Source organism: Sparus aurata, chromosome 7 (genome assembly GCF_900880675.1).
Source record: "Sparus aurata chromosome 7, fSpaAur1.1, whole genome shotgun sequence".
Lineage (NCBI taxonomy): Eukaryota > Metazoa > Chordata > Actinopteri > Spariformes > Sparidae > Sparus > Sparus aurata.
In genome coordinates this window covers 14,278,518-14,293,566 of record NC_044193.1, presented here as the reverse complement: position 1 = coordinate 14,293,566, position 15,049 = coordinate 14,278,518, and the positions used below count along the sequence as shown (strand labels likewise).

General features: G+C 40.8%; 2 protein-coding genes across 6 annotated transcripts; both read right to left on the bottom strand.

The window, feature by feature from the left end:
* Positions 1-834: 834 nt before the first annotated feature.
* asb14b (ankyrin repeat and SOCS box containing 14b) lies at positions 835-8,617 on the bottom strand. 3 transcript variants are annotated; one of them, XM_030421715.1, is made up of 10 exons: positions 4,634-8,617; positions 4,053-4,216; positions 3,906-3,958; positions 3,690-3,821; positions 3,424-3,582; positions 3,094-3,339; positions 2,829-2,997; positions 2,205-2,739; positions 1,969-2,122; positions 835-1,255 (listed from the first exon to the last, which is right to left on the bottom strand). In XM_030421715.1, exons 2-10 carry the CDS (start codon positions 4,175-4,177, stop codon positions 1,077-1,079), a joined length of 1,752 nt encoding a protein of 583 aa, XP_030277575.1. In that variant the 5' UTR covers positions 4,178-4,216; positions 4,634-8,617; the 3' UTR covers positions 835-1,076. The 3 variants fall into 3 exon arrangements, with proteins under 3 accessions (XP_030277575.1, XP_030277576.1, XP_030277574.1); XM_030421716.1 differs by having other exon boundaries at positions 5,083-8,617; XM_030421714.1 differs by having other exon boundaries at positions 4,053-8,617.
* Positions 8,618-10,513: 1,896 nt separating this feature from the next.
* On the bottom strand, positions 10,514-14,955 carry LOC115584356 (homeodomain-interacting protein kinase 2-like). Of its 3 annotated transcripts, none has more exons than XM_030421717.1 (12): positions 14,835-14,955; positions 13,894-14,094; positions 13,388-13,579; positions 13,113-13,294; positions 12,843-12,966; positions 12,579-12,689; positions 12,335-12,415; positions 12,083-12,231; positions 11,714-11,901; positions 11,253-11,629; positions 11,028-11,122; positions 10,514-10,942 (listed from the first exon to the last, which is right to left on the bottom strand). In XM_030421717.1, the coding sequence occupies exons 1-10, from the start codon at positions 14,838-14,840 to the stop codon at positions 11,517-11,519; spliced, it is 1,347 nt and encodes a 448-aa protein (XP_030277577.1). In that variant the 5' UTR covers positions 14,841-14,955; the 3' UTR covers positions 10,514-10,942; positions 11,028-11,122; positions 11,253-11,516. The 3 variants fall into 3 exon arrangements, with proteins under 3 accessions (XP_030277577.1, XP_030277578.1, XP_030277579.1); XM_030421718.1 differs by having other exon boundaries at positions 10,514-10,939; XM_030421719.1 differs by having other exon boundaries at positions 11,253-11,626.
* Positions 14,956-15,049: the final 94 nt, after the last annotated feature.

Here is a 15,049-nt window from a genome sequence, read left to right as displayed (position 1 = left end):
TAAAAAAAAAACAACAACAAATAATTGAAGAACAGAAATGATGAATAAAATAAGTGAAATAAAGAAATGGAATAAATAAAATAGATGAAATAAATAAACAAATAAATGGATATAATATACTCAAAAGGCAAACACAGACTATAAGTAAGCATGCAATCATTGATGTAGTCAAGTAAACCCGGTGGGGTTTCTGCATCTCCCTGCGCTGGATATCATTTGTTATCTTTGTTATTTTTTTGTTGATTTTTTTTTAATGTTGCTAAATTAAAATTAAAGTAGTGCCAACATGTAACAATGCACAATAAGAGTGCCGGTAAGTTTTAGGATGCAGCTGAATAAGTAGGAATATTATGAGGCTATGAATGACCTGATTTGACATAATGAGCTCACTCTGCATCGTCTTATTCTTGTACCATGATGCATAACTTTTAAGTTTTGTAGCAGCTTTTCACACAGGTTACCCCTACACACTGAGACAGGTAGTGTGTTGCCACTGATGTGCACACTGACTGTACGCCCTTGAAGGTTGGTGCAACCACTAGACCGATCTCACTCATGTAAGACTTCACTCTGCCACCAGGTGATGACAAAGAGGCAGGGATTCTTCAGCACACGATAAAGACTCAAGAAATAATGCAACCTTAGATGTTTTTGATCACATTGTATACGTTTTAATTGGATACCAGCTTTTATGCTTTACTGCACATTTCTGTATTCACATTAGAAAATGTAAGTCTGAGTGTGAAATGATGTTGTAATACTAAGAATACATTATTTGCAGTTTAGTCAAAGTGTTTTTGTAAGGACCCATTTGCAAAAAAAACAAAACAAAGAGCAAATCTTTACACAAGGCAACACCATGTCACTGTAAACGTTCAAATTAAGAGCTGAAAAGAAGACACAGTTTTGTACGAATGATATCACAGTTAATGAAACATGTACTTGTAAAAACCAAGAGTACTTTTCAAAACACACAATATCAAGGCAAACACATAACTACTGACTACTGGATCGTTATAGTAATGACAGTTAATGTCCCCCTATGACAGGGTCATCTTTGATAACTGCCTGAGTTTTCACAGTGGGTTAACGATGCTGCCTCTGCCGTAGACATCAAACTCCTTGTAGCGTAGGTAATCTTTCAGCCTGGGAGGTAGAGGAAGGAAGTTGATAAAAACCGGGGCCCTCAAGCGCAGGCGACTGAGATGATCCCTTATCTGCAGCCGACACAGGTGCTTCAGACTCCGTGCATTTCCTAAGAGCAAATAAAGTCAGTTTAGTCGATGGACTAATAAAATGTTGCCAGGTCACATTTCTGCAAACCACTGACGTGTTCCATTTGAATGTCTCATGGGCTACATGCCAACATGTCATATCAACTTCGCATAACATGTTTATGATCTGACTTTCACATCAGGAGCCCAAGCGGATTGTGGTGGAGCTAAAGGCAAGAGGGCAGTCAAGCATGAAGGCTAACAAGCCAGTGACCACAAGACTGTGTTTTAACATCAGTATGTGTGAAACCACCGGACATTTTTTTGATGAGGGCCCCCGTGCTGTTTAAACATTCTGAACCATCACACCACTGGGTATTTTTAAGACTCAGGACAATTTCCAGCCGTGTTTGTGTCGAGAGTAAAATCTGATATTTTTAATGGGAAGTCGGGCTAACTGCAGCAGAGTTTGCGCTAACTAAAACTTATAGCCAAAGCCAAAACATGATCTTTTCCTAACCATAACCACGTGTTTTTTGCGTCTAAACCTAACAAGGACATTGACACGGCATTATCACAAGATAAAACTGAAAATGTACCCGTAAGAAGTTACAACTTGAAGAAATGTAAACTTCAACATGGTTTGCACAAATGCACATTGCCATCATTCATGGATGCACATACATAAAGTCATCAATACTCTGTTCCTGACAGGTAAAAAAAATAACTAGAACAGGATCGCGGCAGTTCTCACTTTGAATCTGGCAGATCTCCAGCCACTGTTTCTGCTCCATCAAGGTTTCCTTAAGTTTGGTGCAGAAGGGGACGTGGTCGGTGTAGTCGAGCATGATGCGAACCACCTGAGCAGATAAGTGCTTCAGCCAGGACACTGTTATCACTTCACAGAACTAGAAGGAGACAAAGAAAGACCCAGTGAAAGAGAAACTCTCCTGAGGAATCCGTCCACATCTCAGACCAGCTTCGCCTTACCACCATGTCTTTGATGACTGAAGTTGTCCAGGGAGCGTAGTCATGGGAGCTGTCCCCATAAGGACAGTCAAAGCAGCGCTTAACATCGTATCCATGGTTGAGTACCATTCTCAGCATGACCTCGTCTTTCAAGGCATACTGCAGCGCTGATGGGAAGTGAGTGCTGTTGACGCGGGAGTAGTAGTTTACATTTGCCCCAGACTTCAGCAGTGTGTTGATCAGCTCATAGTTGCCCTGTCTAAGAGCCACCTGCAAACAGTTGATTGGGTCCTGGTTCACCATTGCCCCAGCCTCTAACAGCAAGCGGGTGCACTGGAGATCGTTGTTGGAGACAGCAAAGAAGAGGGCCGACTTGCGCTCATCATCATAGTTGCAGCGCACCCTTGGGTGCAGCATGAAGTTTGGATCGTAGCCAGCTTTGAGCAGCATCTCCACACAATGAGCGTGTCCACCGGCAGCTGCAGAATGGAGAGGGCTCATCCCACTTTCCTTCACAGCATCCAGCTTCGTCACCGGGATGAGGTGCTCCAGAGCCCTGTGAAAGAGGAGCCGACATTAAGAACATGACAGTGGTTCAAAGTTCAAACTCTATTTTCTAGATTCTGTAACATAAACATTCCTCACAGTATGTGCCCATGGTAGGCCACACGGTGAATCGGCAGGTGCCCACTGTAAAGAGGCCTGTTGGGATCTGCTCCGTGGTCCAGCAGCAGGGAGATTATGTCAGGGTTTCCTGATGCCGCTGCTTCAAACAGGATTGTGCCTGACTCTGATTCACAGCACACACTGGCTCCTCCAGAATGAACACAGATAATTTGATAGACAACATTATGTATGGAAAGATGAATCTGTTCTAAAACTAAGGCAATAAATGTATTGTTATGATTACCTTTTTGTAACAGGACCTCTACCACATTCAGGTGTCCATTCTGTGCAGCCAGAGCCAGTGGAGTTTTCTTCTTGATGTCACACGCATTCGGGTTGGCACCGGACTCCAGGAGCAGATGCACAAAGTTCTCCAGGCCTAAAAAGGCAGACTCGTGTAAAGCCGTTCGGTCCAGCGGTCCTGTTTGGTCTATTTTGGCGTTATAGCGGAGCAACAGCGTGGCCAAGTCATACTGGTCATTCAGAATAGCTGAGAGTAGGAGAGAGATTAATTTAAATACCAGCGCATATCCTTAGGTCTGTTAAATGAGGTTTAAATCCAGATGTCAGATACCTGCCACTAACGGAGAATCCTGCTCATCATTCTGGAGATCCGGGCTACAACCGTTCTGTAACAGGAATGTGGCGTTCTCTCTGAGTCCATGAACCACAGCCAGAAACATTGGCGTCTCACCCTTTAGGGTTCGACACTGGGAGGCACCAGGCGGCGATGCTGGAAGCCAAACACAAAATGACTTATCAGCATTTTAAAGGATAAGTTGACCAAACAACGAAAGTTAGGTAAAAGTAAAGTCAAATGTGAACTTTTCCTTTAATAACCTGAGAAGATAATCTCGAGTATTTTCTTATTCTGGTGCGCTGCAGCCTCGTGCAGTGGGATCCATCCTCGTTCATCAACTCTGGACACAGACTCTGGATGCACGACCATCTTGGTGAGTGCATCCTCGTCACCTAAACACGAAGAAGACATTATATCGAAGTGTTTCTTCACGACCTATATCAGCTTTGACAGGTTAAAGAATGACATCAGCGTACCTTCCTTGATTGCTTTGAAAATCTCATCAGGGTCGTCGCTGAGTTTCAGATCGCTATTGCAACAAATAAAAAAGGATTCAAATGATCAAGAGACTCAAACTACTGAGATTTCACGGGGGGGGGGGGGGGGGGGGGTCAGAGATTTACCTCGGATTCAATCCTTTGAGCTTTCTATATTGAATCAGACTTTGTTCAATTATATACTGCGTCGCCTCATCTTCATCCAAGTCGTCCTCCGATTGATAAAAGTCATCCTCTGTCTCTGTGTTCATCTGTCAGTCCGGGTGGGGTATGTGCACAGAAGGAGGTTGCTTTGGGGTGAAACAGCCAGTAAACAAGACCGTTAAATCTGGTACCTGAGAACTAACACAACAAGTGTTTCCCCTGAGGGAAGAATGAACTAGAGCAAAGTGCAGCTCTCTTTTGCCCATTAGCATTTAACTTCCCCCCTCTAATAGCAGATCCCCTGCAGACAATTTTACAGTACTTATCCCAGTGTGGCTTGAAAAAATGCATTCCTGCTGCATATATGACTGATTGAGAGCATTTTTTAAATACGAAACTAGAAAATACTATTCACAAAACTTTGACCAAGACAAGACACCTCAACAGAACCACAAGTGACATGTTCAGTTCAACAGCTACAAGCCACACAGTCCAACAGGTTGTCTAAACAGCAAACTTAATCCCTCTCTTGATGCATTTATCATTTATTGTCCGGTGTTTACCTTCAGTCAAATGGCTGTGCGCCTTCTGTGGCTTTTACAACAGTCGAGCCAGTGTGCCTCTCTGTACCAACACATGCTGCAGCTATTTATATCTCCCCCACTATAAATATCAGATCACGGGGTCCTCACAGCCAGCGCCTAGCTTTGACCCACTAAGCACTGCAACAACCATTCAGCTCACACACACAGCACATAAGCCGTTATTTGAAATACAAGAAAAAAAAACTAAAAAACCCCAGCAATTATAAACAAAAGATAGCTTTGTGGACTAGTTTCATATTCATTTAGCTTTTCATTAGTTTACGGGTTTTATTGCGCACCTTCCATAAATAGTTTCATTACGTTGTTTCTTAAATACTGATGCTGACATTGTCCTTTTTACAAATGCGTTTGAATGTACAGTATGTATAAATTACCATATGGCCTTTATCAAGTTCATTTTTTTTCACCTTTTATTTGGTGACCCTTCATATGAAAAGTGGATTTTACCCATATTCTTGCTGCACTAGTTTGAGTGCTAGAGAAAAGCAAAATCTGTTAACAGCAGATGTTGTTAGATTTCAATGTAATAAGCTGGTTACAACATACGGAAAGTATAAGAAAGGTGCGGATGTTTTTAGACATTTGAATGCAGAATTCCTACATGCTATATCCTTAAGAGCTTGTGAGGCATTCACAAGTTGTCATGAGGAGCTGCAAACTGGTGAGGCAAGTGAGTCATGAGAAAGAGGAAGCAAAGGTACCAACAGGCCAGAAAGGTGGAGCTGTAGAAGAGTGGAGACTGTTCATGCTAATAAATAGCACTTTACAAGCAAGATCATCAAGTCTTATGGCAGCACTGGTGAAACATCATCCTTCCTTGTTACTGCTGACCTTGGTTATCATTACAGGCCAAAGATTTTATTTTATTTTTTTCTTACATTTGGTTTTGAGCTATATAACTGGTACAGCACATGACTATAAGGGCCCTATTTAGAGGGTCAAAAGCACTATAGACTTCCGTGCATTTAGTGCATGCCCAAGTCCAAATAGCAGATAATCTGTGTGCAAAGAAGTAGTATTTAGACTATGAATTAGTCATGGATGGGTTTTGGGTGAAACATAAATCAAAACAATACGAGTGTCATCTCCCATTCCCTTTAAGAGCCAGGTGCGCCAGGGCCTGGCACATATTAACCAGTGGCACTCATCATCTCTGAGGGACAGGGATGTGATCCTGAGTGATCCAAATGTAAGTATGTTTGCTACTTACACAGTGTAGGCGCTGGGCAACTGTGTCAGTAACTGGTACACAGTTACCCAGTTATGACAGTTGAGGAATCAAATTCAGTCTAATTGTTTATTGATTTATCAAAGTTTTTCTGGAACAGTTATTGACATTTAAGAATGTCCAACTCATTTGAGCACATTAAAAAACATACAGCTTTGGGGTGGTTGGAAGTTCAATGTCCGAGTTCAAGTAAATGCAGCAAGAGATTGAGGGTCACACTTTATTGTAGAGTACACTAATAAGACGTAATAAGCTGTACTTGGTCCATCTTTAGATCAGATTTTAATTTTCAGTCCATATGCAGCATCATCCATTGTCATAATGTTTCTTTTCATTGCAATGCAGACGACACAAATGTACCTCTCACTGAGACCTGATGACCCAAAAAGCCTAGCTGCTGTTTTTAACTATCTCAACAACATCAAATGTTGGATGGCACAAAATGTTCTTCAACAAAAATCGCAAAATGTACCAAAACATCAGCCTCATTGACAGTACCCTTGGCCACTTACTGCAAACATCTGCCAGAAATTTGGGAGTTATATTGGATTCAGACTTAAGGAACCACTGGTCAAAATTGTTGTCCATTCTTCTTTATCCAGTTAAGAACCACCTCCAAAATCAAACCAATACCATCACACGGCTGGAAAAACAACTTGGTTTCAGCAAGCCAATGTTTGCCAGACATTCAACCTGCCCGCTCTTTCTCACCCAGAGACTATCCGGCAGTGAAAAGAGGCTCCGAAGGAGTAGTGTAATCCAAGAGGAGTGGCAGCTGGCTGGTCAGAGACTGCAACAGTTGAAGAGTTCAGTCTATTTCTCAGTTATTTGCCCACTGCTAAGCACCATCAGAAGTTGGAAAATGTGATGCTTGCAAGCTAACCATACGCATTCCTTTTGGCCCGCAGTTACATTTCCGGGGAGGTTGGGTGCATGTCAGACTACGCTGTGGGTGTGGCATCAATTCAACAATTAATCTTGGTTTGAAAAACAATGTTTACAATTAGAGACTCCAGCAGGAGTTGAGTTTTAGTCATCTGCCTCCATAGTGTTCACAAAACTGCTGGTCAGGCATCATAGAGCGTGATTAATCTATGTTTTTAACCAATAGTTTTTTCTATAATTAGATAATTGTAATTAACGTATTATATTGACAGCCCTCTTCATTACATCTTATTAGTGTACTCTCGAATGAAGTGCGACCGAGGTGAGTTTGTTGCTGTTAATGACAAAATGTCATTCAAAGCAATTACAGGTGAGAGGTTGTAACGATGGGAGGAAATGTGCTATGGTTGTGTAATTGTGGATTCAGGCGATATGGGGGCTTTTCAAAGCAATTATTGATATATGCGATTGTTTGCTATCAGATCTGCTCCTGAATGAGCTGCACATATTTTTTTAAATACTTTTTGTTACAATTACAGTTTGGAAAACAAAGTGAGCAATGGCAGTTCTACATGGGGGCCTACAGGGGCCAGTAATGTCTTGTTGCACGAGGCGAAGGGAAGAAAAACAATTTCATCTCGTAAAGTGATCTGTTGCACATAACCGTGCCACTGTTGTACCTCACTCAATAAGACAATAAGATGATAAGAAAATCAAGTCTGTAAATTTCTGGCCTTACTATGTTTAAATAGCTAAGCAAACTCATCGAAGCAGAAGCAAATATCCAAATGTCAGTATCCTAGCTAGTTCTACACATTGATGTGAAGTTAACCAGATAACTTTATCAGTCTTGACTGTTGCATTTCGATAAATTATACATTTATTGAGTAAACTAATCAACAGTATCTGCCCATGGTAAGTAGGGAGGGATGGTGACTTGTGAAATGAGATGTATGCCTCTAAATTGTTTTTCTTCTTCTAGTAGTCATCATTAATGAGGAAGGGAAATTGCAGCCTTTTTTGCCCCAGTAAATAAAAAATTGAGAGAAACATATCAAGGTATTTAGAGAGCTGAGGAGCTGGAAGTGGGAGAACAAGAGGAGTTGTTCCAGAGGGTGAGGATGAAGAAGAGGTTGAGGAGGAAGAAAACATATAGGGACAGAGAGAGGAACATATGGATCAAGGACTGCACCATCAGGTTTGTAATGTAGAAAAGGTGTTCTTGTACATGCCATTTGCAAAGCAGTGTCCTTACAGCATTGTCCTACTGTATTTAATTTCAAATGTTTGATGGCCCTACCTCATTGTTTCGATCGATGCATTTTTTATGTACAATATAAACTTTTGTATGATTTTAATGTAAATCAAAATTAAAGTATTTAATGTTTAAATATAATTTGTTTCTGTTGTTTGATGTACCCCTCTGATTAAACACTGGCCCCACCATTGACCCCCCAAATAAAATTTGTCTAGAACCACCACTGAAAGTGAGGACCCAAATGCAGACAACAGGATAGCAGGAATAAAAAGAGAGCATTAATAAAACAAAGCTGAATGATACAAAAGCAGAGAAATCCAGAAAAAACAAAACATGTCATGAGGACATAAAACCCAGTAGCGACAAGAAGGGCTGAAACAAAGTGCAAACAATGCAAAGTACAAATGAAGGACAACAACTATGGGGCGAAGATTGTGAAGTTGCGCATGCTAAAATAAACAAACTTTTTGCCACATTTAGCAACAAACCACATTTAAAAAACATATGTGAATTTTTGTAATATTACTATTGACCAGATTTACAGTAATATTTGTGAACTTTGTGATATGTGCTTCTCTTGTATAAAAATATAATGTCAATGTTCAATCTAAATGTTAAATATTAAACGTAATGTTAAATGTTAAATCTAAATGTTAAATCTAAATCTAAATGCTCAATGTTAAATCTAAATGCTTAAAGTGAACCTCTCGGCAAAAAGCAACCGAGGCTTTATTTGTGATTGAATATGAGTCAAACCTTCGTGTCGAGCTTTCTTAGTGTTTTAAAAAGAGCAATTTTGATGCTTGCGTAAAAGTGCCCCTGCAACCCATTGAAAATTAGCTTGCCCGAAAATGAAACTATGGTCAATCTTAAAAGTGCCTCTTTCGTGGTAATCATGCAGTGAACTCTCACCAAAATGCAACCTAGGCTTTTTTTGTGAATGTATATGAGTCAAACCTTCGTGTAAAAGCATAATAACGATGAAAGAGGCACTTTTAAGATTCACCGTGTTTTCATTTTTGGGGTCAAACTAATTTTCAATGGGAGTGCTTGGGGCAAATTAGCGCTAGCATCAAAATTGCTATTTTCAAAATGCTAAGAAGGCTCGACACAACATGAAATTTTGCTCGTAGTATCACCAGGGTCTCTACACATGAACACGAGCATTGAGAACATTGTTTGTGTACTGAGTTTACTAAAAAGAAAGTTTTTGAACAACTCACGTTAGCAGTCGCTTGTTCCGCTAGCTGCTGTCATGGCAGCCGAGAAGCATCGATCTCAGAATGCGACATAACCTGGAGGAGAGTTAAGGTGGACTGCTACTGTCTTCTGGCAACAACTATCCAAGCGATATCTCACGTGACTTTTCCGGCTTTTGATTTTAGTATTGTTTCTTACATGAGTCTCCTTTTTCAACTTCAAGGTCAATATTGTTTTTTGCTAATGACAAAACAATGGATTATCTGTGCATTTATATGGAACTAAGCTTTAGGAGCGGTCCACCTTAACTCACCTCCATGTTAAGTTGCATTCAGAGATCGACACTTCTCACTGGCAGGACGGCAGCAAGCGGTGGAAACATCTGCTAATGTGAGTTGTCCAAAAACTCTCTTTTTAGTAAACTCTGTGTACACAAACAATGTTCTCAATGCTCGTGTTCATGTGTAGAGACCCTGGTGATACCACGAGCAAAGTTACATGTTGTGTCGAGCCTTCTTAGTGTTTTAAAAATAGCGATTTTGATGCTAGCACTAATTTGCCCCAAGCACTCCCATTATAAATTAGTTTGACCCCCCCCCCAAAAAAATGGTAAATCTTAAAAGTGCCTCTTTCGTCGTTATTATGCTTTTACACAAAGGTTTGACTCATATACATTCACAAAAAAAGCCTAGGTTGCATTTTGGCGAGACTTTCATGTCATATCATGTCATCGTCCGTAACTGCTTATCCCTTTCCATAGGGTCGCGGGGTGTAGCTGCTGGAGCCAATCCCAGCCTCGTCTCAGGGCGAGGGCAGGGTACTCCCAGGACAAGTTGCCAGCTTATCGCAGGGCCCTCACTGATGAGCAACGTGGGGTTCAGCATCTAGCTCAAGGACACTTCGGCATGCAGCTCTGCCCAGCCCGGAGCCGAGATTTGAACCAGCAACCTTCTGATCACTAGTCGACCTGCTCTTCCCGCTGAGCTACAGCTGCCCCGCTTCACTTTAATGTTAAATCCAAATTTAAACACTAAATCTAAATCTAAATGCTATCTTAAATCTAAATGTTAAATTTGAATATACATGTTAAATCTAAATCTAAATATTAAATGTTAAATCCTAATGCTAAATGTTAAATCTGAATGCTAAATATTAAATCTAAATGTTAAATCTGAATGCTAAATGCTAAATCTAAATCTAAATGTTTAACTTAAATATACATGTTAAAACTAAATCTAAATATTAAATCTTAAATCTTAATGCTAAATGTTAAATGTCAATATCAAATCTAAATCTAAATGCTAAATATTACATCTTAAATCTTAATGCTAAATGTTAAATCTCAATATCAAATCTAAATCTAAATGCTAAATATTAAATCTAGGTGGATTCTTAGGTCTTCTTCAGGTAGTCGAAGTGATTGCGCTGCCCTGTCAGTCACGTCTCCTCACCGGGCTCTCATGTCGCCTGCCAGCATATCCATCCTGTTGCTGTTGTTGCAGACGCATTTTTAAAACTCTGTATTGCAGCTAAATCAGCCCTACCAATGTTTCCAGCTAAGTCGCTGGACATGCAGTGAGGAGACGTCACTAACAGTGCAGGAAACACCGCAACCGAAGGTCTTTCTTCATCCAAGAGAAGATGCATTGAAAGCAGTTCTTCTTCTTCTTCCTCTTCTTCTTTGACCCAATGTCTTCTGAAAATCAAAGGACATGAAATAGCTTAGCTGTACTCCAAAATGTACAACAATTCAGACACAAGTGAAGATGACTGTTACTTACCACATGCAGACGGGTTCTCACATATCGCAGACTTCATGTTACTTTCAGTGTTGCTCACTGAGGACTCTGACATCTTGTTCAGCCTGGACTGAAAACTAAACACACACAAAATTGCTATTCCTGCTAATGTCCTCACATCTTAAAGCTGAAGCTAGCTCTTGGTAGCATGTGGATTTGATTTGGAAGTGAATGAAAGGGCAACTGATTGTATTTTCATCATCGCACCTAATTGCACTCTCCTGATCTTCCAGCAGCAGTGTGTTGTGGTTGAATGTTGGTGCTGTCTTTATCCTCCAGAGGAATGGCAGGAGGGTCACATTGAAAGTCCTCATTTGAAGAATTGATGCCTAAATTTCTTGGTGTGATGTACGCACACACACACACACACGTTTTTTAAAATACTACACTATAGTAAATTGGGAAACCGGAGCACCCGGAGTAAACCATACGACTATGTGAAAAATTCACTTCACACATCCCTGATCCTCATCAACACAGCCAACAAAGCAGCTGAACTTCTTCCCTCATCAAAGAGATGGTGCGTCGGAAGATATTCTTCTTCTTCTCCTTCTTCTTCCTCTTCTTCTTTGTCCCGATGTCTTCTGAAAATCAAAGGACATTAAATACCTCAGCCATACTCCAAATGTACAACAATTCAGACACAAGTGAAGGTGACTGTTGCTTACGACATGCGGTTGGGTCTTCACGTATCAAAGGCTGATCATCCAGCAGCTGTGTGTTCTCGGGTGGGGCAGCCTTAACCATGATCACACCTGATGGTAGAATTGTGGGAGGTGGACTGTAGTTGACCGACTCATCGGTTGACGAAGCCGAGACTTCAACACTTGACCACTCACTGAAGCTCACCAGCGAACTAAACAAACCAACCAATGGTTATTTCCTTTAATGCATTGTCTCCCTACGAACCGAGGGATGAGTTTTATAACCAGATGACACACTCACTGTTACATCAAAGTCCTTGAAAAACGACAGGACACCGATCAAATTATAAATCATGACCAACTAACAAAGCAACACAATACGCAGACACTTACCTCGGGTAGTCTCTGGTGATGAATGGATGAGTGAGGACTTCTGAGGGAGTGATCCTCTCATCCGGATCAATGGTCAGCATGGCCTTCAGGAGCTCGATACACTGCTCTCGCTCTACAGCCTCATCTTTGTTCTTCTCCTCCTCACGCATCTAGTTGAGGAAACAACAATCAAATCCACCATCAGTCAAGTCATCCTCATGACAATGAAAAGACAATCAATCATAGTTACAATGAAAGTTACTTCACACTTACTGTTTTCAGATCATCCAGAGTTTGGAACTTGCGGCTCCTGTGGAGTTTGTTCAACTTAAATCCTCTGTATTCCAAATTTGTCTAAAAGAAGGTTCAAAGTGTTAATATTAAGGTTCCCTTAAAATTTAACTGAATGATAAATTGGTCAATGTTGCAAAATTTGAACATGTTATGTTAAGAAGAAAATATTTTGGTAAAATATTGAATAACTTCTGTAAAGGTCAGAGAAGGTTACTTGTGGTACCTTGAGCCTCCAGGTGTTGGAGTCAGTCCTTGTGCAGAAAACCTTTGTCATTCGACCATCATTATAAAAGCAGTCCGCTGGCTGACCCAGGACATCAATATAGGCCCTTAGCTGGAGATAATAAACAGCATTACATCAAAATATGCAAGAGGAAGCAAAACAAGCTTTAGACTTTTCATCATACATGTGGGACGTACATGGAGTACCACAAGCACAAGTGAAAAATGCAAGTAATTGACAAATTGAGCATGGTAGATGACTTACTAGATCAAACTCAGATCCTCCTGAGAACGGTAGATGGCCGCAGATCATCTTGGTCATCACACAGCCCAGGGACCACATATCAATGGCCTCAGAAAATGGACAGCCCAAAATAATTTCCGGAGACCTAAATATGGAAGAGAAACATAACACAGGATGTTTTAATTATTAGGCTATATTTTGGAAAGGGAGCACATGGAAATAACATGTCACAGGAAGGAGGCACTGACTACTAACTTAGTCCAGTATGATTATAAAAACAAGCTACCTTACCTTAAAGAGAGTGGCTGCAGATGCATGCCCTGTCTGGCTTTTGATGTGGGAATGGCCAAGCCGAAGTCTATCAGCTTGACTTTGAAAGGTCGCATACGATGATTCTCCATCATTATGTTCTGGAGTTTAAGATCAGTGTGGATCACCCCGATCCCCTTCAGCGCGTCAAGTGCTGTGGCCAACTGAAAGTACAATGTCAGTAAGAATGTACCAAAGCCTAAAACTAACAGAGCGCTCGGTGGTTTGCTTTCCATCTGATGGTGCTGTGTTCATACCTGTTGGATGATGTTTCTGATGTCACTCAGAAGCATCGGCATCTGTCTTCTCCTTTTAATGTAGTCATCTAGGCATATATCTAACGCCTCCAACACAACCACATCTCCAGAAGGGGATTGCCAGCTATCAATAAACTCGACAATGTTGAGTTTGTCAAGGTTGAGGTCCCTGAAACGTTTCAGCATGGCAACCTGGGGACATAGGCAAGTTTGACATGATTAGTTTTTTGCTTGCAATTTAAAGTGTTTGCATGTGTGCAGTCAGGGGAAACTGTTAAAGTTGGATGTCTTGGAGAGCGCTGAAAGGCAGAGCTTCAAATTGTGGTTTCTAAAACTACAGGTAATCACTTTAGGCTTACATAGTAACGTTGTTAGATAGCTTTACCTGATAAGGTATTATTTAACTAAGTAAAATGAATTGTTTTTACAATCAATTTCCTTACTGCACCTTTGATTATACAAAATCTTTTCTGGCTGTGATCTTCAAAATAAACAAAGTTTCCCACCTCCTTCTTAGAAGAATTGTCCAAGTGTTTAGGGATCTTTATAGCCACAGTCTCCTTGGTTTCCTTATCCAAACATCTCACCACCTTTCCAAAGCAACCCTCTCCCACAACCTCCCAGATTTTATATTTGGCGGGGATTCCGTAGGGGTTCGTCTGCAAAGGTGAATCGGTTTCATTGCTGTCCATTTTGCTCCCAGAAGGCTGAAACAAAACAGATGAAAACAAGAAAAAGGAAAAGTTACTGTCATTTCATTTGTTTAAGATTTTGTGAAGTACATTGTGTGTATATTCTGTAGGTCAGCGGGCAGAGCAGGTCGGCTAGTGATCGGAAGGTGGCTGGTTCAAATCCCAGCTCCCCCAGGCTGAGCTGAGCTGCATGTCAAAGTGTCCTTGAGCAAGATACTGAAACCCCATAAATAATTTCCCAGTCTGGGATCATTAAAGTAATTCTATCTATCTATCTAAATTGCTCCTGAGGGCCCTGCGATGAGCTGACGACTTGTCCAGGGAGTACCCTGCCCCTGTCTGGAGGGATTGGCTGGGATTGGCTCCAGCAACAAACCCCCGACCCCATAAAAGGGATAAAGTGGTTACAGACAATGACATCGTGTATATTTATTTTTGCTACTATTCACTGGTTTCTACTCTGTCAATTATTGGTTTGCACAAAACATGCTCAACCATTGCTTTAGGTCTTTACATAGACAATCGTGTATGGATTTCATGATTAAAAGACTTTCTAATTCTTAGTACTAATGTTCAGCACATAGTTGTTAAATTTAAGATCAATTTACTTTAAATAAACATACAGAGTCCTTCTCTAAATGCTGATTGCAGTAAAGCTGGCTCAATATCATATTTCATCTCTACTCTCTGGTGACTCTGGTTGTAAAATAAAGGGAAACTGGCACTCAGAAAACAGTAGAGAAGTAGTGACTTACCTGCATGGTGGTCGATGAATACGATTGACTACTCTGTATCACTTTGAAGATGTATTCGTTGAGGCTACTAACACAACTACCACTGCTACTGCTACAACTACTACTACTTGAGGGTAGTTGAGTGCCTACTGGGTTGGAACTAGTTCTAAAACATTCCGCGATGAAAGGAATAAGTTCAGTTCTAAATAATATGGTTTCGTAGCAACACCAGTTTG